Source organism: Piliocolobus tephrosceles, chromosome 19 (assembly GCF_002776525.5).
Source record: "Piliocolobus tephrosceles isolate RC106 chromosome 19, ASM277652v3, whole genome shotgun sequence".
In the NCBI taxonomy this organism is placed as follows: Eukaryota; Metazoa; Chordata; class Mammalia; order Primates; family Cercopithecidae; genus Piliocolobus; species Piliocolobus tephrosceles.
In genome coordinates, this window is record NC_045452.1 from 32,236,620 (window position 1) to 32,261,254 (window position 24,635).

Below are 24,635 nucleotides of genomic sequence, written 5' to 3' on the forward strand. Positions count from 1 at the left end.
CTGCCCTGGCCAGGCACTGCTTGCTGGGGTCATGGTTTTGCACTCACTGTCCCTGGTGTCAGGAACGTCTTCCCCCTTCTCCTATTTCCCCTGCAGGGATTGGGCACCTGACGTAGTCTCTATCCCACCACATCCCATGTTCCCCATATCTTCCCCACGTTTCCACACCACCCTCTCCCCGAGAGAGCCTGGGGACTCGACCAGCAGAGGGAGCTGCCGGCTGGCAGGCACCAACTCACGTGTTCTGAGGAGATCTTTGCCAGAACCTCGGGGCTGGGTGTGCCCACCACTTCCATGATGCGCTTCAGCTGGTCAATGTCTGCATCACTCAGGAAACACCCACGGGCCAGCCAAGGACCTCTCTTGGGCCCCCAGACCCAAAACTTTGGGGCGCTGCCCAGAGCCCGCTCTCCTAGAGCTGAGGATGGCCAGCCCAAAGTAGCATGGCATGGGGGGCAGAAGAGGCAAGACCCGCCAGAAGGGGCCAGCGCTGGTCCCTACCCTACAAGAGGGGCCCTGTTTGACCCTGCTCCCCAACCTGGGCCAAGGATACAGTCGCTTCCCGGGAAGAGGGCCTTGCCCTGGAGCAGCTCAGCCATGATGCAGCCCACGGACCAGATGTCCACTGTTTGAGGGCGAGGGGGCCTCCATCAGTGTGCCCACCCCACGTCCCTCCTCCAGGAGACCCACAGTCACATCCAGACCCTGAGACGGGCAGACCCCCTCCTCCGCCATATCCAACGCCCCTGGGCAGGGGGAGGCCTGTAACTGCAGGGCCAGAGGAGGCCAGCACCTGTCATGCTCTAGAGGCCTCTGAAGGGCTGCTTTTGAATGTGGGTCCCACATTCTTGGGGACCTTGCCTGCCCCCCAAGACCTGGCATGCAGAGCCAGTCCAGGGCCAGACGAGGCCCTCGGCCTTCGTCCCCCCAGGCCTTCCCCCTGCACCTGTCTGGTTGTAATGCATCCAGTTTAGCATGATCTCAGGTGCCCGGTACCAGCGCGTGGCCACATAGCCGGTCATCTCCTCGTCCGCCTGGCGCGCCAGCCCGAAGTCCAGGATCTGGGGCGACCAGGAGGTATTCTCAAGCTCCTCACGGGCTCCGCCACCGCCCCGCCCACCCCTGCCCCGCGGGCCTCACCCTGAGCTCACAGTCCTCGTTCACAGCCACATTGCTGGGCTTCAGGTCCTGCAGGTCACGCGAAGCGTGAGCAGAGGAGGCTGGGACGGAGCCCTGCTGGACCCGACCCTCACCCTGCGGTCGCACCTACCCGGTGGATGATCCCGGCCGAGTGGATGTACTGCGGGAGGGGGATCGTGGTGAGTGCCAGGCCCGGCCCGCCCGCCCCCTGCGAGGGGACCCGCGAAGCCCCGGGCACCCCACCTTTAGCCCGCGCAGCAGTTGGTAAACCAGGAACTGAACGTGCTCGTCGCTCAGCGCCTGGCACTTGACGATGTTGTTCAGGTCGGCGCCCATGAGGGTGGTCACCAAGTACCTGGGGTGGGGTCAGGGGGTCAGGACAGGGCCCCACCGCCGCTCCGCGAACGCGCTCCCCGCTGCCTCGCCCGCCCCGCCGCTCACACTTCGCTGAAGTCCTCGATAGACGTGGCCGGCGTGAAGACGTCCAGAAGCCCGATGACCTGGGTGGCGGGGGGCGTCAGGGCCGGGCGGCGAACCCCCGGCTGTGGTTCAGGTCCCCACCCCCCTGGGCCTCGCCCCGCAGCGCCAGGCCGCGCCCCCTATGGCCCCGCCCCCATCGCCAGAGCTCACCCGCCCATTGGCTGCGCCTGCGGCCCCGCCCCCGGACGCGCCCTCCCCCCACGGCCCGTCCCCGGCTCACGTTCTCGTGCTTCAGGTGCTTGAGCAGCCGCAGCTCCCGGTACGTCCTGCGCGCGTGGATCAGCGACTGGAAGGGGCGCGACAGCTTCTTCACCGCCACCTTCTGGCGTAGCCGCGCGTCGTAGGCCGAACTGGAAGGCGGGCGAGTGAGGCGGCGCCGGGAAGGGTCCGAGGGCGGCCGCCCGCGCGCACACGCGCTCCCGTCCGCACGCGCGTGGACCCGGGCGGCGCCGCTCTCGCCGCTTCTCTGTGGGGATGGGGCAGTGGAGCTTTTCCGCCCCGGCCCCGGCCCCGCCCCCCCAGCTCGGCCTCCCGCCTCGGGCCTACCCTCTCCGTGCTTGCTGGGAAGGAGCCCCTGGGGCTGGACCCCCATGCGTGTGTTCGCCCCTCAAGGTCCTGGACCTTCTCTGTACCCTGACCCCACTGATTCCCACTCCCAACCAGGGGCCCCCATTCAAAGCGAGGCTGGGGGAGAGGCCCCCCACCCAGCGTAGAAAAACAGCAGGAAACAGCCACTGGCATTCACCTGCAGCAGACCGGCCTCCCTCTGCCCCATAGACCCCATGGTCCCAGGAGGCTCATGGAGGGGGATTCTAGAGCCACCTCAAAGCCCCTGGACCCCCAGTGCCTCCGAATGTTCAAAATGCGGAGGGAAAGTTGGTCAGAGGTGCTTATTGCATCATTACTTGGAACAAAACCTGGACAGAAGGTGATGTACAGCTGAGGGCGTGTGCTGGACCCACAAACAGCCCTTCGCCCAGCCCCACTTCCCAGAGGTCCAGACTCTCCACCCTGCACCAGCTTCCTGAGCCCACGCTCCCTTTGCCAGTGACGCCTCATCCCACCCTCCCATGTCCCACTGCCCTGCTAAAGGCAAGGGCTTTGCACAGCCTGTTTCCTCTCGCTGATTCTTGCCCCTTCTCTCCCTCCTACTTCTGTCTCTTGGGATCCTGTCCCAGAGCAAATGGAGGCTGAGGCCACCCCCCATGCCCACACAGCGCGGAGCAGGGACGGTTCCCCCTGGGTCTGGGATGCTCACGGGCCCAGGGTGAGGTGCCTGGGGCAGCCATGCTCCCAGCCTGTGATCAGGGAAAGGTGCTTCTGTGGTGGTGAGGTGAGTGGCCCTGCACGTGGGGCAGCAGGTTCTTTTGGCCAATTGCATCTGTGCGGTCAGGTGACAGGAAATTGGTACCCGGTCCGCACCCTTGGCAGTGGTACTGAGAAAATGGGCTAGGGGTGCAAGGGGGGAGACCAGGCCTCACTCAGAGAACCGGACACCCCTCAGCAACTCACAGAGTCCAGCCAGGCCCCGCCCTAGTTCCCTATGGCCACTCCCACACTGTCCCAGACCCGTTTCCTGCCCTTGAGGTCTCAGAGAGGAAGACAGATCTGTGCTGGCATGATGGCTAGCATGACCCACCTGCAGCTTCTGACAGAAGGCTGGGACCATGCCAGAAGACAGCCTGCCCTGGGACCCCCAGCCCTGATGCTGGCTCCTGAGCTCCGAATCTGGTGGGCCTAGAGATCCCACTTCCAACCTGCAAGTGCCTGGGATAACGCCCTGCCCTGGCTGCTGTGCAGGACCCCCCAGTGGGCAGCAGCTAAGGGGCATTGGCCGTGGTGAGGTCTCAGCTGCACCTCTCAAAGCCTGTACCCATGATCGGCCTCCCAGTCAACATGGAAGCTGAAACTTAGGACTCTTGGTAATAACCTCACCCTAAGCCCCTCCAACCCTGGCTGCCCTGGTAACAGAAGCCTTGGCCCAGTCGACCCCCCTCCCCCACCCAGATTCTGTCGTCTTCCTGGGCCCCAGGCCAGGTCCTCTGGCCCCAAGGCCTAAGTGGGGTTTGTGGTCTGAGGGGGAGCCTGAGGCCATCCCAGGGGGAGAGGTCTTGGCTTCCGGGAGCCGGGCTTCCCTTTTCAGACAATAGCCCCCAGCCAGGGTGGGGGAGGGGCATCCGCTAGACCCCGGGGGCTGCCTGACCCGACTCAGTGAATCCCAGGTGGGCGCTCAGACATTTAGGGGCCCGGACATCAGGGTGGCTCGGGGCTCCGTCGCATGAGACCCACCCTCACGTCGGCTGTGACCCCCCCAGGCCCCCAGGCCTGGTGGGGGGCGGTACGAATCGGGCGAGGCCGGAGGACCCCCCTCCCTCCCGGTAACGGCGTCTGCTTGGAAAGTTTCTTTACGCCGCCCCCCCCCCCATTCATTCCTCAGATCCGCGCGGCGCCCGGGGGCGGAGGCAGGGCGAGGCCCCTCCCCACGCCGAGAACCTCGCGCGGACTAGGAGGGGACGCGCTCTCCGGCCCGGCCCGGCCCCCACCCAGCACCCCCTCTGCCCCGCCCCTACCAGACGGAGCCGTAGGCGCCCGAGCCCACCGGGCGCAGCCCCTGCAGCCGCTGCGGCACCTCCCACACGGTCTTGTTCAGCTCCTGCCGGTAGAAGCCGGCGCGAGGGCCCGACATGTCCGGAGCGGCCGCCGCTCCGCCCGGGGCCAGCCCCGCGCCCCGCGCCCGCGCCCGAGCCGAGCCCGAGCGGAGCGGAGCGGAGGGCGGCGGAGGCGGTGGCGGCGGGCGGGGCAGGGCTCCGGGGCGGGGCCGGGAGGCCCGGGCGGATTTCCCGGGCTGGGTGGCTGGGGCGTGGGGGGGTTCCCAAAGACAAATGCGCTGCTTCCTGCGCCTCGGAGGCGGCGGCGGAGCGGAAACCAGCCCTCCCCTTCCCGGGGGGAGCGCCAAGGGCGGACGCCTCCCTCCGGCTCTCACCTCCTGGGGGCCGCGCGCTTCTCCAGATTTGCGCCCGCGTCTGGGCTCGACCCGGGCTTCCCCACCCCGGCGGCGCCCTCCCCAACGAGGAAGAACCGTCAAACCCGAAGAAGCCTTGGGTAAACCATGGGAAGTATTTTTTATCAAGACAGAAATAAGAATAGCACCTCCTAAAGACTCGGCACTGGATAGGAAAATAAGCCGAAAGGCGTTGGGACAGGGCTGGCCTGGCTTTCTCAGGCAGGACCTGCAGGCCTTGGTCTGCGGCGCGCCTCGGAGAACCTTCCAGGCCTCCTGCCCCGGGTCGCCCTGACCTCCCCTCCGACTGTCAGGACCAGGGACAGCGGCGTCACCGCGGGGCCTTCCTACCCACAAACAGCGGCCCCAAACGGATCCTTTTTGCTGCCCAGAACCTTTCCTCCTCCTTAGCTGCCACTTCTAGGAAGCCCACCCTGACTATCCCAGGTCCGAGGAGCCGCCTTTGGGTGCAGGGTCCTTGAAGTCAGCCCCGCGGGCGGCCAGGCGCGGGACGGGGGCGGGCTCCACTCCTCGGCGTCTGTGCGGCGCTCGGGGCCGCACAGCTACTTTTATTCCCACTGGAAAGTGACCGGGGCTCGGAGGAGCATTGCCCCCTGGAGCACCGGGCACCGACCTCCGCCCTGGTAGAGCAGTGAGTGGGTGGGAGGCTTCGTGGCTGGGCGGCCCCTCCAGCGAAGTGAGAAATCAGGATCCCAGTGGCCCAAATAACTCCTTTTTTAAAACATTAAAATCCGAGTTTTAATGTCAAATCTGATTTTTATATATCGGCAACCAAATTAAAACAGCCAGCGCGGTCCTGGCCAACGGACCCATGCGGGCCGCGGCGAAGGAACGGGTCTCTCAGTCCCAGCCGCTCCGGCCCCTTTTGCATGACCAAGTCCTGTGCCTCAGTTCCCCCACTGGAAGCCGGCATCCGACTTGGGGCCTGGCGCGGGCCCGGAGATGGCCCCTGTCCTCGCTGGGGTTGAGTTGGGGCGAGGACACGCGCGGCCTCCCGGAGGGCCCCCGCCCCGGGGTGCCTTTCACTGGGCCCGGCCGGGTTTTGTGCGGAATTAATGGAGCTTCAGCTAAAGGAGTAGGAGGCGGGAGCGCAGCCCCGGGGCTGTGGGAACCGCGGCCGCGGCCGCCGGGGGAGGGGAGCGGCCTTTGTCTGCGCCGCGGCCGGGCGGGGCGGGAATCGAGTTCCCATGGCGACCGGCGCCGCCCCTGCGCCTCCCGGGGGACTGGGCGGCTCGGTTCTCGCCCCTAGGGTAGGGGACATGGAGGTGGGAAGGTGTCAGGCTTCCCCCAGGCGCCCTCCCGCCCCCCGCAATCCTCGCGGCCAGGGAGGCCTGGGTGGCTCAGCGGGTCAGGTGAGCGTGTGTGTGGGGGGCGGGGTACAGGAGCCTCTCACCACTGAGCTGACCTGCCCCGTGCATTAGAGGTCCCACCCAGGTGCCTACCGGGGGCAGTGTGGGGTCGTGGCACTGCTGGGGAGTGACCACCGAGGAGTTTCGGGTGGCGTGAGGGCCTGGAGGCCGCCTTCCAGGAGAGGCACCGTCAGAGCTCGGTGGGGGCCAGGGAAGCCCCCCTGGAGGGAACTGCCAGTGGAGGACAGTCCCAGGCCCAGAGGGGAAGCGGGCTGGTGGTGACAGGACTGCCCTGGGTCAGGGGAGCCGGGAAGGGCAGGTGGCAGGGCAGGAGTGAGAGGCCCTGGGCCAGAGGCACCTCCTACCCAGCTGATTCACTGTGGTCCCTGAATACAGTAGACCACCCCTTCTCCGTGCTCATCCCCCCGCCCCCACGGCCTGCTGGTCCTGGCCACCCCTGCTCACTGGAGGGGTGTGACAGCCCCTCTCTGGTCCCCCTGGTCCCTCCCAGCTGGCCTCTTCCTGCAGTCAGTGAACTTCCTAAAAGGCAAATCTGGCCTTGCTCACTGGGGGACCAGGCGATGGTGGGCACGGAGCTGATTTAGCAAAGGACTTGTCCTGCCAGTAAGAAGCAAGCAGGATGTAGCCCTGGGCTGGTGAGCTACCCACCGTCTCTCCTCCCACCACTCTGGGGGGAAAATGGGACTTGGAAAGCACCAGGAAGGACAGGCCACCCCTCATCTGTCGCCAGCTGATCACTCCGGCCCACCCGTGTGCACCCCAGCAGCTATGCCCGGGTTCTACCCGTGCCAGCCCCCACCTGGGTGCTGGACTGCTGGGCCTGCAGCCTCTCCCCAGCCCCAAGTTTCACGTGTGTGGGGTCTCAAAGAACCTTCCCTTCTTTCCTGACTGCCCAGTGAGACAGGGGTCTAGTACGGAAGCCAGGCCTCCAGGTCCCCAGCCCCCTGCCTGATGGTCTGCAGGGATTGCGTACGGAAGCCAGGCCTCCAGGTTCCCAGCTCACTACCTGAGACCTCCCACTCTGCGCTTCCGACTTCGGTCCACCCCCTTGCTCTGACCTTCTGACCAGCCATGTCTCTGGGAAGGGAGGAACCCAATGTCATTTCAGGGGTCCCTAGAGCAGGGGATGTCAGTTTGCCTTGTACCCCTTTCTCCTGTGGGGGAGAGAAGGCCACCCGTTTTTCGTCGTGGCTTGAATGGAGCTGCCCCAGCCAGTCCAAAGGAGACTCGAGCAGTGTCGGCCTTGCCCATCAAGAGACCCTGGCCTTGATGTGCCCCAGTCGGGGAGATAGGCTGGGGCTGCCTGAGAACGGATCCTCGTGAGTGGGTTAGCAGTGCAGACCAGCAGAACCTCAGGATGTGTGCCTAGATCCAGCCACATCTGAAGCTGGGCCTTCACTTTGTGTCTGGAGCACTGAATGCCCCTCTGCCTGGGCTGTCTGTATTCTTGGCGCACAGGGGAGGCTCTGAGCCCTGTCCTGGTTGTTGCTGTTCCTAGCGCTCAAGACAGCACATGCGTGGTGTGCAGTGGGCACGTGGTAAGAATGTGTTGGCCGGGCGCAGTGGCTCAGGCCTGTAATCCCAGCACTTTGGGAGGCTGAGGCGGGCGGATCACCTGAGGTCGGGAGTTCGAGACCAGCCTGACCAACATGGAGAAACCCCCGTCTCTACTAAAAATACAAAATTAGCCGGGCGTGGTGGCGCCTGCCTGTCATCCCAGCTACTCGGGAGGCTGAGGCAGGAGAATCGCTTGAACCTGGGAGGCGGAGGTTGCGGTGAGCCGAGATTGTGCCATTGCACTCCAGCCTGGGCAAAAAGAGTGAAACTCCATCTCAAAAACAAAAAACAAAAAAGAATGTGTTGCATGAAAGAAGCAGGAGGCCATGGAAGCCACCAGATGGCACCAGAAGCAGTCCCACCTTCCAGCACCCCCCACCTCCCCCAGGCATCCCTATTAGCCCCCCCCCCCCCCCCCTGCCCCCCCCCCCACCCCCCTCCCCCCCCCGCGGCCCCCCCTCCCGCCCCCCCCCACCTCACCGCAGCTCCCCTCCCAGCAGGGCCCACAGAGCCCAGGGAAGGGGTGGTGAACAGGGGCACCGCAGCCCCAGTAGGAACTCAGCCAACCCACAGAGTGAAAAAGATGGCTGTATTTGATTTACAATGAACAAGATTTACAAAAAGGGGTAGGGTGGTCTTGGTGGAACTGCTCCCAGTCCCACTGGACTGGGTGGGGCTCTAGGGCAGCCTGTCTGACAGACCAGGACCCCAGGATGTCTGGGCCCCGACGTAGGACTTGGCCTACGACTCACTTGACCTTTGAAGAGGGGCCCAGCAGCCGTGAGTCCACCCAGAGTGCCGGCACCCTTGGGAGGCCGGTGAGGTCAGGAAGGCGTCGTACCGCTTTTTCTCCTCCTCCCATCCCGAGGTGGACAGACAGACACAGGATCTGGGAGCTTGCCCTGGGGGCCACAGGCCCTCAGATCCCCAGGGGCCCAACCCAGGGGCATGGAGGCGGCTGCTGGTGCGTGGGCGGAGGCGGAGGCCAGCTGCCCCCAGCGTGGCAGCGTAAGGCACATTTTCAAATCACTCGAGACTCGACAGTGAACACCCGATGCTGGTTCTGCCGCCGGAGGGAGCTGGGGCTGGGGCTGGGGCTGGTGCTGGTGCTGGTGCAGCGCCCGGGCGGTATTGCTCAGAGGAAGATGCTACAGTCTAGACGTTGGGTGGGTTCCTGCTGCACCCACTCCCACATGGGGCGCGTTCTCCGGGGGAGGGTGGGGGCCTCAGCCACAGCCACTTGGCCTCCTCCCCCGAGGGGCTCTCATGTACCTTGGGTACCTACGCTCCAAGGCAGCGCTGGAGATTGGAGGTCAGAGGTCAGTGACCTTGTTCTCCAGTGCAGCCGCAATCTGCTGCAGGCGGAAGGCCAGCTGCATCTTCTGGGCGGCGGGGTCCTCCTCCAAGGCATTGATGATCTGAGGGAGAGTCCCATCAGAGCACATTGGGGGATCGCCCGGCACCCCCCCGCCCCCGGGGGCCTGACCCTACCTCGTCATAGTACTTCTGTGTGTATTGGTAGAGCTGGTGTAGTGCCACGAGGGTGTTTAGAGAGTCCGTGTGCGCCTGCGGGGTGACGGGACGGTCAGGGCAGAAAAGGGGCTGTGGGAGCCCCAGAGCTGGCAGGGGTAGTGCAGGACGCCCAGGACAAGAGGCCTCCCCAGGGCAGCAGCTGGGGCCTTGGGCACAGGCAGCACTTAGGGTCCCCCATGTGGCGTGGCCTCAGACACCCACGCAGGCAGAGTCCTGCACACACAACCATCTCAGTGTCTTCCTGTGTGACGCACAGCTGTGGATGGACCCACAGGGAGAGGCACTGTGGGCAGGGCCGTGGGTGGAGCCACAGGGAGGGGGCGCTGTGGGCACAGCTGTGGGTGGGGCCACAGGGAGGGGGTGCTGTGGGCATGGCCTGGCTTCAAATAGCTCACACTCCCCACACACAGCTGTGGCCACACAGCACGCTCAATTCACATGGCTGGGCCCATCTGGAGGTCCCACCCCACCCTCTCTCCTCCTCAACACCATTTAACCCCTGCCCTGCAGCTCAGGGCCAGGCTCAGCACAGGGTAGTAGGAGCCAGGAGCAGGGGATGGCCATGGGTGCGTCCCTGGTGGCCTCCTTACCCGGGAAATCTCTGCCAGGTGTGTGTTCATGTCCTGGTCGCTGACCTGCACCATCTGCCGGATGCCCTTGTAGTAACTGCGGGGGTGGGAGCATCACAGTGTGGGCAGTGGGGGACACAAAGGGGGTGGTGGGAGAAACCAAGGCCTGAACCTCCCCACAGGGGGTCCAGGGTGGGCATGGGGGCCTGGCCTGGAGGGCGGGCAGCACTTACTCCTCCACCATCTTCTTGTAGGTGGAGATCTCCTTGGCATACAGCAGCTTGTTGCTGGGAGAGTCCTGTCGGGGAGAAAACCCAGTGACGCCTGGCCAAGGGGCCCAGGCTGGGGCCGCTCAGAGTCCCCCTGGGTAGCCTCCCCTGCCCTGAACTGACACTTTCATCAAGAAAACTATGGGCCGGGCACAGTGGCTCATGCCTGTAATCCCAGCACTTTGGGAGGCTGAGGCGGGCGGATCACCTGAGGTCAGGGGTTCAAGACCAGCCTGCCCAACATGGTGAAACCCTGTCTCCACTAAAAATACAAAAATTAGCCGGGCGTGGTGGCGGGCACCCGTAATCCCAGCTACTCGGGAGGCTGCGGCAGGAAAATTGCTTGAACCCAGGAGGTGGAGGTTGTAGTGAGCCGAGATCACGCCACTGCACTCCAGCCTGGGCAACAGAGCAAAACTCTGTTTCAAAATAAAAAACAAACCAAAACAACTACTTATTTTGTGATCTGTAGTAAAACTCGTTTCTCTGCTTGTGTACTGTGGTGAGAGGGCAAGTGGTCTCGGGATCTCTCAGGCTCTGCTGGGCACCTGTGCCCCCAGCCTCGGCCACGCGCCACCCCCTCATCAAAGGCTCCAGCCCAAGATGTGCAAATCCACACCCCAGACAAGCTCCGAGCTCACAGGATGCTCCTGAGGCAGACCCAGGCCTCCCTGCCCCGACCTGTCCCCACCCTGTCCCCACCCCACTCACGCGGCTCAGCTTATGCTCCGTGCGCGTGCAAGCATCCATGAAGGTCTGGGCGATGACTGACAGCGAGGCGTCCACCACCTCGTGGACGTGCACGTCGAAGATGAAGTGGGGGTTCTTGAGGATGTTCACCCAGAACCGGAGCGGTAAGCTGAGGCCGAGCAGCGGAAATGAGAGCGGGGCTGGGCCTGGGGGGGTGCGGAGCCTCCCAAGAGTGATAAGTGGAGCCGGGCTCGGCTGCGGGGTGGGTGCGGAGCCTCACCTGTTCGTCTTCCAGATGTGGATGGTGTCCTCATCTTGGATGTTGTGCTTCTCTGCCTGCTCATCCAGGAAGTCGAAGAAGTACTTGACTGCGGGTGGCACCGCGTGCCCGGGTGCCAGCACGCTCTGGAAGAAGTTGTCCACAAACTGCTGCAGTGTGCCCTGGGGGGGGGGGGGTCTCAGCGGTGCCGTGGGCACGGCCCCTTGGGGGGCGGGCCTCAGCATGGCACCGTGGTCACAGCTCCTGGTGCCAACCCACACACCCACGGGGTCCCACCTTGACCGAGAGCAGCCGCGTCAGGTAGATCTCAGTGATGGCCTTCGTCCGCTCCTTCTCCTTCACACTGCCTCGCTTGGACTTGCCCTCATCCACCTCGTCGGTCGGCCGCACCAGGTGCCACACCCGGTTCTCCTCCTCCAGGAGGGCATGGCCTGTGGGGAGCGGGCACTGAGGGACCCCCACCCAGGTCTGGGGCATGGGTCCCATGGGGAGCAGTGGTGGCGGGTGGGCGGGGTACATGTCTCCAGGGCGGACGTGGTCCACGCCGACCACCCAGGTCTGGAAGGAAACGGGCAAGAGAGAGGGACTCACGCTCCCCAGGCAGGTCCTGCTGGCTGTCCTCCGGCTGCTGGGAGACCCCCACCTTGGAAAGGATGAGGGTGGCTCCGTCCCGGACCTGGGGAACACGGTGGTGAGAGTGGGCTGTGCCCCCGGGGTGCCCAGTTCTCGCCCCCCCGGCCCAGACGCTCACGTTGTAGTGCATGAGGGTGTTGACGCGCTTCCACCGGCCCTCCCGCTGTGACGTCAGGTCCAGGTCCGACAGGATCTGCGCTGTGGAGCCCGGACGCCACTCTGGGAAGAGACAGCCCAGCTTGGGCCCCGGCCACCGAGGTTCCTCCCACTGCCCACCGCTCCCACACAAGAAAGCTGGCCAGGCAGGATCCTGCCCCAGGACACGGGCCAGGCACATGGGCGCCTGTGTGCAGACGGGCAGGGGCCGGCACTCACCCAGGACCACGCTATCTGGCCTGGGCCAGCAGGAGCAGGGCTGCCCGCGGTACACCTGGTCAATGATCTTCTCCTTGACCTGGGAGATGGTGTCACAGTTGAGGACCTTCACCGGGATGGCATCAACTCCCTCGTCCTGTACGATCACGCTCACCGTCTGCCGAGACATCCGGGATGAAGTCCGACGGGGAGGCCCTGCTCTCACCTGCACCACTAGGAGCCACTGTCCGTCCCGCCAGCTTTGCCGACCACAGCGGCACCCTCGGACAGCAGGCCTCCGCCGGCAGGCTCCGAGCCCCTGAGGCTTCCCAGATGACCACACTCTGCCCTTCCCCTGCCTGCTCCGGCTCAGCAGAACAGAAAGACGGGGACAGCTCAGAACCGCTCACTCAGGCTGACATACAAGCTCACAGAAGCACATGCACAGACACGGAATACACACGTCTCACGCGTGCACAGGCTCCTGCCACACCCACCGGTCACATGTGTACGGAACCCTGGACACACCTGGTGTGCCAGGCCCCTCGTATGGCCTCCAGGAGGTGGGGGTGCCCAGGAAGAGCTGACGGAGGGCCGCACACTTAGAGCCTCCAGAGCCCACAGCCACTAGCACCCAGGCCCCTCCCTGAGCCTGAGGAAGAGCCGGCTGTAACTCAAATCCACAGAGCAGGTGGACGGCCTCTAGCCTGTGGGTCCCGTCTGTGGCCAGGGGACGCCCAAGCTCCTTAGCCCAGATCCGAGGCGCCCATGGCGGCCCCCACCCCAGGAGCTCACCAGGGGCGCATACTCCACATCGTCCCCCAGCAGCCCCGTGTCGTTGAGAGTGTACTTGGCCTTCTTCTGTACCGCATCCACCGGGCCCTTTTCCACCTGATGTTTGATGGCCTTGAAGAGCTTGTACAGGGGCTCGCCGGCACTGTCCTGGAGTAACACGGAGGGGAGGCTGGGAGGTCAGGGGACTTGGGGCCTGGAAGGGCCCCCGGAGCCCTGGCCAGAGGCATGGACAGGGTTGACCATGTCAGGGGCAGGAAGCAAACCTGTCCAAGCAGGGCCCACCTCAAGGTGCTGTACAGATAGGGGGGACACTGGAGGAACGGCAGCAGTCTGCCTCGCCCCTCAACCCCCAGCCAGGCTACAGTGTAACCCACCTTGAGATACTGGTACAAGCAGATGGACATCCAGTTGGACAGCATCCTCTCCACCACAGTCTCAGACCTGGGGGTGCAGGGAGGCCTTGTAGCAAGTGACCCCGTAGTATTCCTGAGGCCCAACTGACTCCTCCAAGCACCCGGCCACCCTTGCGCCAGCGTCGCCCGTCCAGGCCTGGGTGTGGCCTGCAGTGAGGACTGCCTGGTGGCAGCACCAGCCCTTATGGGAAGGCTGCCACCTTCCTCCTGTTCTGCAGAGGGCTTACGCTGTGACCAGCGGAGACCGCTGGACAGGAAGGGCTAGAGTCCGGCTTTGTGTTTGCTGCCAGGGACATGACCCCTAGGCTGCCCCCCCCCACCACTGCTGGCTGGAACCTGCCGGCCTCCGGGGGCCCTATAGGCCGCGGCGCCTCCCACCGCCAGCCCCCGCGCCCCCGTGGTCGCCCGCCTGTGGGACGTCCCGCCCATGTGCACCTGCGCAGCATCAGCTTGGGGTTCTTGGCCACCACGTACTGCTCCAGGAGCTCCAGGAACAGCGTGCGCATGATGTCCGTGTAGTACTCCAGCTTCCCGTGCAGCGCCACCGTCAGCAGGGACGCGAAGTAGACCTTGGCGCGGGCCGAGAACTCCCGCTGGTTCTCCAGGGTGTGGATGAACTGTGGGGGCCGGCAGTCAGAGCCTGCCCAGCAGCGCCGCCTGTGCGCCCTCCCGCCCGCCCGCCGGCCCCCCGGCTCACGTTGATGAGGAAGGACTTGCTGTTCAGCAGGTTGGAGAACTGGTAGAGGGCCTGCTCCACCACCGGCCGCCGCGGCTCGGGGATGTCCAGCTTGCCCGTGATCATCACGTCCTTCTCGCCGTCCTTGGAAGGCAGGAAGAAGACGCGGTCGGTGTAGGTCTTGTAGTCCAGCACCGGGATGCCGGCCTCGTGCACGTCGTTGGTCTGGTCCTCCATCTCGATCATCAGGTCTAGGGGGAGGCCGGCGTGAGACGTCCCTGGTCGCCTGGGGCCCCGATCCCCACACCACACACAGCATTCCCACCACAGGTGAGACGTCCCTGGCCGCCTGGGGCCCGATCCCCACACCACACACAGGATTCCCACCACAGGTGAGACGTCCCTGGCCGCCTGGGGCCCCGAGCCCCACACCACACACAGGATTCCCGCCGCAGGCGGCGCCCAAGCACCAGCCCCCGGGCGGTCCCTACCCGTGAATTCCTTCTTGCAGCGGTCCCGCACACTCTCCTCCAGGCCCTCCAGCTGGGACTTGATCTTCTCATACTCTCGTTCGGCCTGCTGGCTCTTCCTCCTGTGGGGCACAGGGAGGCTCCTGGGTCCTGCCGGGCCGACTGCTCAGCTGCCCGGATGAGGAGGTGGATCTACACGCCTGCCTGTGCAGGGCGGCAGGTGAGGCCAGAGGGGCCGAGGCGGGAGGGCCGAGGGCTGGGGGTGTTGGCACAGCCACGGGGCGGGCTCACCAGTAGCAGTAGACAGACACAGCGATGACAACCACCATGGGCACGATGACCAGCGGCAAGATGAGGCTGAGTGGCACATCGCTCACCCGTGTGTCGTACTCCACGCGGCCCAGCACCCACTCGCGAGAGCCGAACTTCACCTGCGTGGGGGGCCAGGTTCAGCACGGTCCCGTGGGGGCGCCTCCCGCCCGCCCCTGTGCACGCACAATGAACTCAGGCAGGTTGTGTGTGGTGTCTCGTTTCTGCCGCCGCTTGGGCGGGGGCTGCACCTCCGGGGGCTCACAGTACAGGTCGGTCTCCGTCAGCGTCTTCATGGTGCAGCGCTCGGCACCCACAAAGGCCTCGGCCTCCTGCAGCGTCATCGCCTTGTTCAGATTGGTGCCCTGGGGAGGAGGCCGTGACCAGGGTGAGCAGGAGGGAACTAGGGACGCGTCGACCAGCTCTGAGCCCAGACCCAAGCGGGACCCAGAGCCCCGGGGCTGCAGCATCCTCACCCGGGCGTGGATGAGCTTGTTGACCTGCTTCTTGACACCACCTGTGAAGTTCTCAAAGGTGGGGTCAGGCACGTACTCGAAGGCCCCGGCCTCCGTCCTGAGCAGGGCGCGGTGCCCGTCCATCTCGATCAGCACCGTGAGGTTGTAGGCCTCTGGCTCCTCGGGGACAGCCGGGGACAGGAAGACAACCTTCGTGTCGTTGTGGAACACGTAGTCCATGCCCACCACCTGCAGGCAAGTCCCAGCCGTCAGCCCCGGGGTGAAGACCCCGCCCTTCCCGGGCACGATCCCACTGGCCGGTGCCAGAGCTGAGCCCACACCAGGACTGACCGTCACAGGCTGCAGGGATCCAGCCTCCTGCGGCGGCTGCCAGGACTGCAGGGGCTCCGCGATGACCACCATGGCAAACCTCTGGATCAGGCTGAAGCCCTGGCCCGTGACGTTGATGCTGCGGCCACCACTGGGGAGGGCAGTGCCGCGGTGGGCTCGGCTGGCAAGGGTGGTCCCCGCAGGCTCCGCCCTCCCGTCCCCGCCCACCCTGGCTCTGCCCACACAGGGCTTCCAGGTGCATGTGTGGGTCTGGGTGGGCAAAGGGGCAACGCGGTGGGCCGTGCTGAGTGCGGGACTGTGCCACTGTGGGCGGGGGGCACGCAGGGCCTGGTGAGCATGGAGCCCGGTGGTGTGCCCGTCTGGGTTTCTAGGAGGAAGTGGATCTGGGGTGCAGTGGGGTTTTCCAGAGGCTTCCTCCCGCTGCACAGACCAGCCCCACCACATTCCTTTCAGCGCAGTCAGCCAAGGGCACTGAGGAGGCAGCTAGGTGTGGGCAGCAGAGTGGGACGGGGCGGGGGGCACCAGCCTCACCTGGCAAAGCTTCGCAGTGGCTCGAAGGCTCGCAGTACGGGGTTTTCACGGTAGGTGAAGAAGATTTCGGGGCTGGGCACCGAGGTGCCCCCATAGGAAACCTCCAGGGGCATCTGGCCCCGGGTCGCCTGGGGGCCTGTGACACACTGGAGCTGCGCCCCAAACTTCGTCCTGGGGAGGGAGGGTGCTAGTCGGCATCAGCCCCTCCCCCGGGACCAGCCCCAGCCCGACCAGGCCCCGCTGTCCCCTCAGGGCCACTCAGGTGTCAGTAAGTGCCCCCCTCCATACCCAGGGCCACCCAGAATCAGCAGCTTGGCGGTGACACCCACACTTTACACGGGATGCCGTTGAGGGTCACCCGCACGTCCTCCTGGGAGCCTGTGTCCAGGTAGGTGCCATGGATGGTCAGTGTGGTGCCGCCCGCCTGCGGTCCCTGCTGCGGCTCCACACGGAGAGGTTGGGGCTGCTGAAAGAGCCGCAGGGGTACTCAGGTGAGGACGGGGCACAGAACGCCCTTAGCCCGGGGCTGGATGGTAACTGTTGTGGGGAGGTGGTGGGCAGAGCCCTCCTCCCGGGTTCGGCAGGTCCCCGAGGCCAGGTGCTTACTTGGAAGGTGAACTGGACGTTGGGAGGCGAATGGCCGAGTTTCCCGAAGACGTCCACCTCGACACCCCCAGTGAAAGGCGCCTCTGCAGCCTCAATCACACACACGATCCTGGCGGACGACAGGCAGGGTGGCCCAGGCCCTCCCCGACCCACTCCCTACCCTGACACCCTCACCCCCCCAGCCTCTCCACCCACCCCGTCACCCAGAACCCCAGCGTGGGTACTGACACGGCTGACAGCGCCCAGGCCAGGGCCGTCCACTCACCGGGTGGACACGGAGTAACGTTCCGGCTGAAAGGCGCAGTTCTGGCCAGCCACGGAGATCCTCTGGATGTCCTCTGCTCGGACTCCCAAATTGGACCCCAGGATGGTGATGCGGATGCCGCCACCGAGGGGGCCTGTCTCAGGCTGGATCTGAAACCGCAGAGCTGGGTGAGCAGGGAGGGGCTCAGGCCAGGGGCGTGGGAGGGTGTGGGCCAGGCTTCGAAGGGCTCACCCTGGTGATGACGGGCGGCGGGCACTCGGAGGTGGCGTTGCACAGGGCCTCGTACACGCACCTGCTCTGGCCCCCGCACCACGCACACCTGTAGTCAGGGTTAGCGGCCCGGCACAGGCTGCAGTCGCTGCGGCCAAAGGAGCAGTTGTAGAGGGTCACTGCGGGGAGAGCTGCCGTCAGCGGTCACCCCGTGCCTGCCCGGCCCCCACCTGCTCCCCATTGTGCCCACCTGTCCCCCCACCCATCCCCTTGTGCCCACTCGTCCCCCCCGGCCCGCCCCCCACTGCACCCGCCCGTGGCCCCCACCATGGAGCTTGCTGTCGATATTCTTGCCGTAAGACTTGACGTAGAGATGCAGAGGCAGCGTCTCGTTGGCATCGTGGGACAGCTGGGGAACACGCAGGGACACACTGCACTTCCTGCCCCCACAGAGGGGCGCGGGTCGGGGGTCACGAGGGCAACCACCCTGTGGCCACCGGGTCCCTTCGCAGCCAAGGGCAGCAGGGGAGGCCTTAAGGTGTCGGAACTTGGGGAACCCCATGGACACTGCTCTGCACCACTCTGTCCCCAGGGAGGCGGAGGGCACAGGGGGCTTCTCCAGCAGCGTAGGGCACGGCAAGCCCCTGGCTGGGCTCTGGTCCCGGGGTCTCCCTGCTGCCCCTCCCCTCACAGTCCTGGAGGTAGCCCGCCACCCCACCCTGGACCCTAGGGTCCAGCAACTGAGCCGGCCTGCCCTGGAGCTGTACCTTTGGGGTCCGAAAAACGAAGGTCCCGGATTCCTGCATGCTCACCGGCTCCATGAACTTGAGCAAGTCACTGCCCACGTGCAGGGAAGAACCCTGCAGACCAACCCGTCAGGACCCTGGACAGGGGGCTCTGGCACCCTGGCCCTCCTCCCAGAACCCCCGCAGTCCCTCCTTAGTGCCTAGTGTGAGCCCTCTCCTCACCCCACACGTGCCTGTCCCTCAGACTCTCCCATGCCAGCTGACCCCTCGGCCACTCCGAAGTCCGAACACCTGTGTCTGCAGAAGCCTCTGAACGTCCTGTGTGGGTGTTCCCTGGTCACCTCCACCACTCATCCACCTGAGGGCATCGCCCGGCCCACCCGGCATCGTGGCCCCCACAGCTCCCTCCTTGGGAGGTGGCACTGGCGCCTCAACCTCCGCACGCCTGCCTCCTCCACCGCCTCTGCTCAGTCCCATCCAAAGGCCCCCGCATGCTCCCTCCTGGCCTCTGTCCCCGATATATCCTATGCCCTCTACCTCATGGGGGGGTCCCGAGTTGGGGAACACGGGTGGAGCTCAGGCTCCCACACACCCATCAGCACCGGCCTGCCGCAGCCTCCCTCCGCATCTTAGCCTGTCGCCGCCCGGCACCCCTCCCTCTGCCCCTTAGCCTGTCGCTGACCAGCACCCCTCCCTCCACACCTTCACAGTGTCCAGGTTCTTGCCCTGGAAGGTCACATCTGTCTCGTGGTTCATGGGGATCACCAGGGGGCTGGGTTCCAGGAACTGGGGACAGCTGTCCTCCTGGGAGAGCAAGGCTGGTCAGGTGCTGCCTGGGCACAGCAGAGCAGCCGTGCCCTGAACAGTCCCCCGAGGCCCCGAGGCCCCTCACCATGTGGGCACGGACGATGCCGTCCTCGGGGTTGGGCGAGGCCTCCCGGCACTCATGGTAGCGCAGGTCCCACTGGCAGGTCCAGCGGTTGCTCACGCAGGAGATGCACCTGTGTCCAGAGAGGGTCGTGAGCGGGGCTGGGTGGGTGGGTGGGGCGGGGTCGAGGGGCATGAGACACTCACGGCAGGTTCTCCTCCAGGCTCATGGCCTGGCGGCAGTCGTAGAAGGGGTACTCGTAGGAAGTGAGGAAGATACTGTCCCGTCTGAGGAGGAGCTGGATCGTCACGGCCACGTGGTCTGCAGACAGGAGGGGACGGCATCAAGGTGGCGGCCACAGGGCCGAGGGCCAGGCTGAGCCTCCCCCGGGGCTGACTCCTGGGGCCGAGGTGGAGACGCCTGGTCTTCAGGTGGTGCCTGCCAGGACGCCCGTTCATGCTGGGCCGGGCCTGCCACCTGCTATCAGATCTCGGTTCGGGTGTCGGGCCCAGTGCGGGGCTTGCCTTCCTCCCCAGGGCCGGGTTGCTTTCGTACCCTCTGTTCCCCCAGGCAGTGAGGGCAGCGGCTCCTTGGAGTCTGGGTAGGACCTGCCAGGTCCCTGCCCACGTCACTGCGTGGCCCCACTGCCCCCAAAACTCGGGGGATATGGGCGTGACGCCTGCCCTGGCCCACATGTGAGGCCCTGCAGCCTCTGGGAACCACCCTGCTCTCTCAGGCTGGGCTGGATACGGCAGGGAGGGGTGAGGGGCATCTGCCCAGACGACGGGGCCTGGCACCTGGCACCCAGATGCTGCTCTGGACGTGATGAGGGAGCAGGCTGAAGACAAGTCACCCTCACTACAGGCCTGGGTGGGCGTGGCTGTGGACAGCCCTGGCGGCCCTGCAGCCTCTGGGAACAGCCCCCACTGTCTCAGGCTGGACAGGGCACCCGGATGCTGCTCTGGACGTGATGAGAGAACAGGCTGAAGACAAGTCACCTTTGTTACGGGCCTGGGGGCATGGCTGCGGACAGCCCAGGAGGCCAGAACCTCCCCCACCAGGCACAGCAACCCCACCACAGGCTTCGTTCAGGCTGGGCCCCCGGAGTGGCCGCAGAGTGTGCCTGTGCCCAGCTTGCACCCAGGGGCCAGCAGAGGCGAAAGCCCACATGCACAGGGCCCCGTGTGACTGAGAAGGGCCACCTGGGGGCTTGGGAAGGGGCCTCACCCTGGCCTGGCGGCGTGATGGGGATGCTGCTTGGGGAGTTGCAGATGACGGTGCCGCCCTCCACACGGGCGGGGTGTGGCGGCAACTCCCCAAAGAGGCACAGCAACTCGTCCTCCTTGCTCAGGGCGGGGAGGGGGCTGACGGTCAGCTGCACCTGAGGGAGGGGCCCCGCAGCTCACACCAGGAACCCCAAGTCCTGTCTGCCCACCTGCCCGTCACTCGACCTCGCTGCGTGTGTGGGCACACGTCCCAGAGGAGCCTCCAGAACCTGACTTCGCATCTTCCAACACAGGCCCCCTGTGGTCACCCCAGCAACTCCTGGGACAAGGCCTGGGTCTACCCTGGATAGGGACAAGCCCCACCCCTACCCACCCAGGTCACAGGGATCCAGGGGGCCAATGGAGGGCAGGCTCCATCACGAAGGCTCAGTGCCTGGAGCCCAGGCGGAGGAGATGTGGGGCCATCCCCTGCCTGTCCCAACAGCTCCTAGCCTGGGGGAGCCCCCACCTGGCCGAGCCTGGGTCCGAGGACCCCCACCCCAGCCCCACCACGCACCTCCCCCTGGGCCCGCCGGCTCATGTTCTGCGGCTGGGCGCTGGTGATGGCCACGCAAGACTTGCTCCGGCTCCACAGCCAGTGGCTGGCCTCCTCGGCCCGCGGACACTCGGCCTTCCGGGTGCATCTGCAGGCGCAGGGGGCGGCCTCAGCACTGGGACTCCCTCAGCCCAGGGTGGGGTCTTGTTCTCCCAGGACAGTGCAGTGTGTCCCCCGACCCAAGCCATGACCTACCAGGATCCCAGAGGCAGGCCGTGTCCCCGATCCCCCCCAGGCACTCACCGTCCCTCGACAACGCACCAGCCGCAGTAGGGGTCCTGCGAGTCGCGGCACTGGGTGCAGGTCGGGTAGCTCAGGCACTCCTGCACTGGCAACCGGAACACCTGGGGCAGCGGGGCCGAGAGGGGGACCATGGCAGAGGCCACACAGGCCTTCCGCACACCGCCAGCTTGACCCAGCTTTGTCCCGGGGCCTCGAAAGCCTCAGACACCTCAGGCTTGTTGTTAAACAGTTCTGGCTCTGTGTGGCCCTGGCCTGCTGGCCATGCCGAGCCCAGGGAAGCCGGGAGGTCTTGGCTGTGGGGTCTCCTGGGGCAGCTCCCGTCCTCTGTGCTGGTTCCCTCTGAGGGGTACTCCTAGGCCTGGCCTGAGGGGCTCTTGCACCAACCCCCCACAAGCTTGGGGCCCAGGCCCATGTCCCCCACTGACTGAGCTCACAGAGGCTGTGCTGGGACCCCGTCTTGCCATCCACCCTCAGGAACAACCCTCAGACACCAACCCAGGTCCCTTCCACCAGGACGGGACATAGGCGGGGCTGGAGGGAGAGACCTGGTTGAGACCACACAGGACAGACAGAAGGAGTGGCAGAGACAGGGGCAGTGCCAGAGACACAGGATGGAGACACTGCCCGGGACCCGTCCAGCCGCCCCTCTTCCAGCCCAAGGAGAAGGGCCTGGCTCTGCAGCACCCAGTCCTCCTCTGGCCCCCAGGCCTGTCATAAGGGCACACTTGGCCTGGAGTGCTCTGCGCGGTGCGTCTGGCTCACCTTGTCCTGGGTCATGGCGTACAGGCTGGCCAGGTCTCCAGACAGTACCAGGTCGCGCTTGACCCTCTTGTTTATCTCCACAAGGATAGAGTCGTACTCTGAGGAGGTGCCGTCTGGGGTGAGGTACACCTGTGTGCATGAGGGCAGGCTGGTGAGGGTAGGGGCCTTGTGCACAGACAGGCCCTCCACAGCCTCCCTGCCCCAGCCTGGGCCAAACCTTGAGGATGCGGCCATCAGAGGTGCCCAGAAAAGCCACAGTGTGGTTGTTCTCGGCGGTGACCGTCACGGCCGTCAGGTTCAGGCCTCCACGCTGCAGCACAGCCGTGGCTTTGAGCCCGTCGCGGCTGCCCAGTGGGTAGGGCAGGTGTTCCGAGCCACATGGGAAGCTCTGGCTGGAGCCCTGCGGACCACAGCGTATCAACGGCAGGCAGACCCCCTGTTCTGAAGGGCCCTCCCCACTCGGGCTCCAAGACTTGGGACAGGCCCTTCCCTTCGGCACATGTGCCCCACACACGTCCCCGAGAACAGGGCCCACAGGGCAGGGAGCCCCACCGTGCTGTTATGTGACCCAGTGCCCGACACAGGCCTGGGACTGGTGCCGGCGTGAATAGCACTGAGACATGCAGCACCCACCCACGCGAGCACCCACGCTGGCGAGAACCAAGGCCACACAGCTCATGTGCACCCTCCCCAGCAGGCTGGGACACGCAAACCCACACACGGACGCCGGCAGTCCGGGCCCCACAAGAACACACTGCGGCCCGTACCAGCGCGTGGCCGCCGCACTGGATCTCGCCGTGGAAGGGCTTATAGAAGATATCACGGGATGATTCCCAGGTGCCTGTGTAGCAGGCGTTGCGGTTGGCCTCCATCTTGGCGTGCACTTCGTCCAGCGGGAACAGGCAGAGGCCCGCACCGGGCCCTCCACTGCTCCGGCTGTCTCTGCTGAAGACAGCGTACAGCACCCTGCCAGAGCCAGGCGCGGCCACGGAGGCTGCCAGGCAGGTGCCAAAGGCCGCGGCATTGGCGTCGGGGTCCCGGCACTGCAGGTCCATCTCCAGGTAGGAGTAGTAGTTGGGGTCCTCTCTGCACATGCGGGCCAGCAGCGTGCGGTTCTGGGCCGGGTGCTTGTCCTGCTGGTTGAAGACAAAGAAGACGTAGGGGCCGTCCTCGAAGGCCGCCACGAACTGCTGTGTGTTGGTGGACAGGTAGCCGGCCTTGTAGGTGGCGTGGTCCGTGTAGGCCTCGAAGGCCTCCCTGCTGTCGGTCCGGTCCAGCAGCCGGGTGCTCACGATGATGCCGTTGTCGTGCGGCCCGTTGCCTTTGCCCACAAACAGCACGCGGTCACCGGGACCCGTGGAGCTCACCAGCCCCACCGTGGCCACGCCCTCGTCATTGCTGGCCACGAAGGACTTCTCGCCGCTGCCGTCCTCATAGAACAGGCGGAGGGAGATGTTGCTCAGGGCACGCAGGGCGCAGATGCCCTTGAAGAGGCTCCCGCACTCCACCAGGCGCTTCCTGGGAGGGTCGAGCAGCAGCAGCTGGTTGACATTGTCGGTCATCTCAGCCTCGTGGCACTGGCTGGCCTCGATGGGCGGCGTGCACTTCTTGTTGTCCAGGGCCGGGCCCGTGGCCACCTGCTGCTCCAGCTGCAGCTTGGCATCCAGCTGGTAGAGGGCATTCACCGCCCCCAGGTACACCACACCTGAGGCCTCGTCCACAGCCAGGTGGTTCAGCTCTCTCTCGCTGCGGAAGAAGTCCAGCTTCCGGGACCTCAGGCTGGCAGCCGCGCCCAGCAGGCCCAGCAGGGTCAGGGCCCAGAGCCGCAGTGCCATTGCCCCCGGCACCCTGTGGGAAGAGTGAAGGGTCAGGGGAACCCCGGCCCAGAGGACCCCCATCAAATCCCTCTCTGGTCCCTGCCCCAAACGTCAGAACATGGGACAGAGAAGATCGTGCCACTCCACGAACTGAGGAACCCGGAGCTCCGCCCCTTCCTGCTTCACACCCCCACCATCCTCAAGATCTCGCTGGAGACCACCTCCCAGCCCTCCTCAAGGCCACCTTGACCGACCACTGGGGCCAAGGCACTGCCACTGCCCGCTCCAGGATCCCTCCCGGAGGTGCTCACAACACCGGCAGGCCTATTCCCGAGGCAAGGAGTCGACGCCCCCAGAAAGGCTCTCAGGTGCTCACACACATGCCCCCTGACCTGTGACCCCAAGGAGCTCCAGGTGGTCGGGAGGCACTGGCCCCAGCGCACAGGCTCAGGCTGACAGACAGACCCCTGGACGTTAGAACAGGCAGCTCACACGTGGGGCGGAGGCGAAGTACACGGGAAATTGGAGGCTCGGGTGAGGGCGAGGGGTGAAGGACACGGGAAACCGGAGGCTCGGGTGAGGGCAAGGAGTGTACTGTGCATACCCCAGCAAGTGCACATGCTGTTTACAACTGCCTACCAGAGCCCCAGGGGCCCTGATCGCCTCCAGGCCCCCTGCCCTGATGCAACAGTGGAAGCCAGCAATCACCCAGCCATCACCCACCACTCCTCGCACTTGGCCCATGCCGCCCCCAGGGCAGAGCCTCTGATGTGGACACAGGGGAGGCAAGAAGGGGACCTGGGGAGCCATGAGCAGCTCCAAATCCACCAGGTCTCAGAAGGGGAGGCCCCCACGTCTGCGGGCTGGACAGGCTGTGTCCATATGTGTGTGTGTAACTGAGCACGTTTCGGTGTGGTGTCTGTGCCTGGGTCCGACCCGGGTCCGGGTGGATGAGGGGGATGTGTGATGTGACAGGTGAGCTGCTGAGGACCAGGCTGAGTTAAGGGTCTCCCAACAGGAGGATGATCCAAGGCCACCCAGGACATGCGTGGTCCTCCCTCCTTCCTTCCCTACCAAACTCAGGTGCATCTTAGGGGCTCAGACACAAGCAGCAGACAGGACCCTCCTGCCTCTGAACTCTTCCTCAGGGTGGTCCGTCCCTCTCACGCTAGGGACCCTGCTCCATCCTGGCCAGTGATCCCTGCATCAGCCTCCCCGCCAGTGCCCCCTCCTCATGCTCCCAACCACCCCCACTCCTGGCCCACTGTCATCTTCCCTGAGTGCACCAATACTGGGGGCTTCCAGGTGTACAGGGCAGCCCTGCCATGGCAGGTGCCAAGGGGGTCCAGACCTGATGGCAAAGGGTCACGAGGGATGCAGGCCCTGGCCTCCCCCACCTC

General features: G+C 65.5%; 2 protein-coding genes across 9 annotated transcripts in view; both read right to left on the reverse strand.

Annotated features, from left to right (window-relative positions):
- MAPK11 (mitogen-activated protein kinase 11) overlaps positions 1-4,427 on the reverse strand; it is a 6,940-nt gene extending 2,513 nt beyond the window's left edge. Inside the window, exons 1-10 of one of the 2 annotated variants that reach the window (XM_023222260.3) lie at positions 4,191-4,327; positions 2,879-3,069; positions 1,841-2,086; positions 1,582-1,640; positions 1,384-1,495; positions 1,271-1,300; positions 1,141-1,188; positions 947-1,061; positions 554-625; positions 240-319 (exon numbers count right to left, since the gene is read on the reverse strand). In XM_023222260.3, coding sequence (XP_023078028.1) covers positions 240-319; positions 554-625; positions 947-1,061; positions 1,141-1,188; positions 1,271-1,300; positions 1,384-1,495; positions 1,582-1,640; positions 1,841-2,086; positions 2,879-3,001 — 885 coding nt within the window. In that variant the 5' untranslated portion in view covers positions 3,002-3,069; positions 4,191-4,327. Of the gene's footprint in view, positions 1-239; positions 320-553; positions 626-946; positions 1,062-1,140; positions 1,189-1,270; positions 1,301-1,383; positions 1,496-1,581; positions 1,641-1,840; positions 2,087-2,878; positions 3,070-4,190 lie in introns of both variants that reach the window. The other variant, XM_023222261.3, reaches the window with a different exon arrangement.
- Positions 4,428-8,139: 3,712 nt separating this feature from the next.
- PLXNB2 (plexin B2) overlaps positions 8,140-24,635 on the reverse strand; it is a 32,586-nt gene continuing 16,090 nt past the window's right edge. For 6 of the 7 annotated variants that reach the window (XM_023221892.3, XM_023221895.3, XM_023221897.3 and 3 more), the window contains 35 exons: positions 22,186-23,266; positions 21,636-21,818; positions 21,419-21,547; positions 20,657-20,757; positions 20,375-20,501; positions 19,820-19,973; positions 18,799-18,913; positions 18,617-18,725; positions 18,427-18,528; positions 17,746-17,838; positions 17,306-17,387; positions 17,000-17,157; positions 16,769-16,917; positions 16,504-16,612; positions 16,227-16,363; positions 15,898-16,068; positions 15,367-15,496; positions 15,037-15,264; positions 14,749-14,925; positions 14,543-14,682; positions 14,273-14,373; positions 13,803-14,032; positions 13,541-13,722; positions 13,067-13,133; positions 12,693-12,839; positions 11,919-12,075; positions 11,662-11,762; positions 11,502-11,586; positions 11,187-11,341; positions 10,911-11,071; positions 10,652-10,799; positions 9,905-9,969; positions 9,693-9,768; positions 9,061-9,135; positions 8,146-8,987 (listed from right to left, as the gene is read on the reverse strand). In XM_023221892.3, the coding sequence (XP_023077660.2) occupies positions 8,883-8,987; positions 9,061-9,135; positions 9,693-9,768; positions 9,905-9,969; positions 10,652-10,799; positions 10,911-11,071; positions 11,187-11,341; positions 11,502-11,586; positions 11,662-11,762; positions 11,919-12,075; positions 12,693-12,839; positions 13,067-13,133; positions 13,541-13,722; positions 13,803-14,032; positions 14,273-14,373; positions 14,543-14,682; positions 14,749-14,925; positions 15,037-15,264; positions 15,367-15,496; positions 15,898-16,068; positions 16,227-16,363; positions 16,504-16,612; positions 16,769-16,917; positions 17,000-17,157; positions 17,306-17,387; positions 17,746-17,838; positions 18,427-18,528; positions 18,617-18,725; positions 18,799-18,913; positions 19,820-19,973; positions 20,375-20,501; positions 20,657-20,757; positions 21,419-21,547; positions 21,636-21,818; positions 22,186-23,253 (5,517 nt within the window). In that variant the 5' untranslated portion in view covers positions 23,254-23,266 and the 3' untranslated portion in view covers positions 8,146-8,882. Of the gene's footprint in view, positions 8,988-9,060; positions 9,136-9,692; positions 9,769-9,904; positions 9,970-10,651; positions 10,800-10,910; positions 11,072-11,186; positions 11,342-11,501; positions 11,587-11,661; positions 11,763-11,918; positions 12,076-12,692; positions 12,840-13,066; positions 13,134-13,540; positions 13,723-13,802; positions 14,033-14,272; positions 14,374-14,542; positions 14,683-14,748; positions 14,926-15,036; positions 15,265-15,366; positions 15,497-15,897; positions 16,069-16,226; positions 16,364-16,503; positions 16,613-16,768; positions 16,918-16,999; positions 17,158-17,305; positions 17,388-17,745; positions 17,839-18,426; positions 18,529-18,616; positions 18,726-18,798; positions 18,914-19,819; positions 19,974-20,374; positions 20,502-20,656; positions 20,758-21,418; positions 21,548-21,635; positions 21,819-22,185; positions 23,267-24,635 lie in introns of all 7 variants that reach the window. The other variant, XM_023221896.3, reaches the window with a different exon arrangement.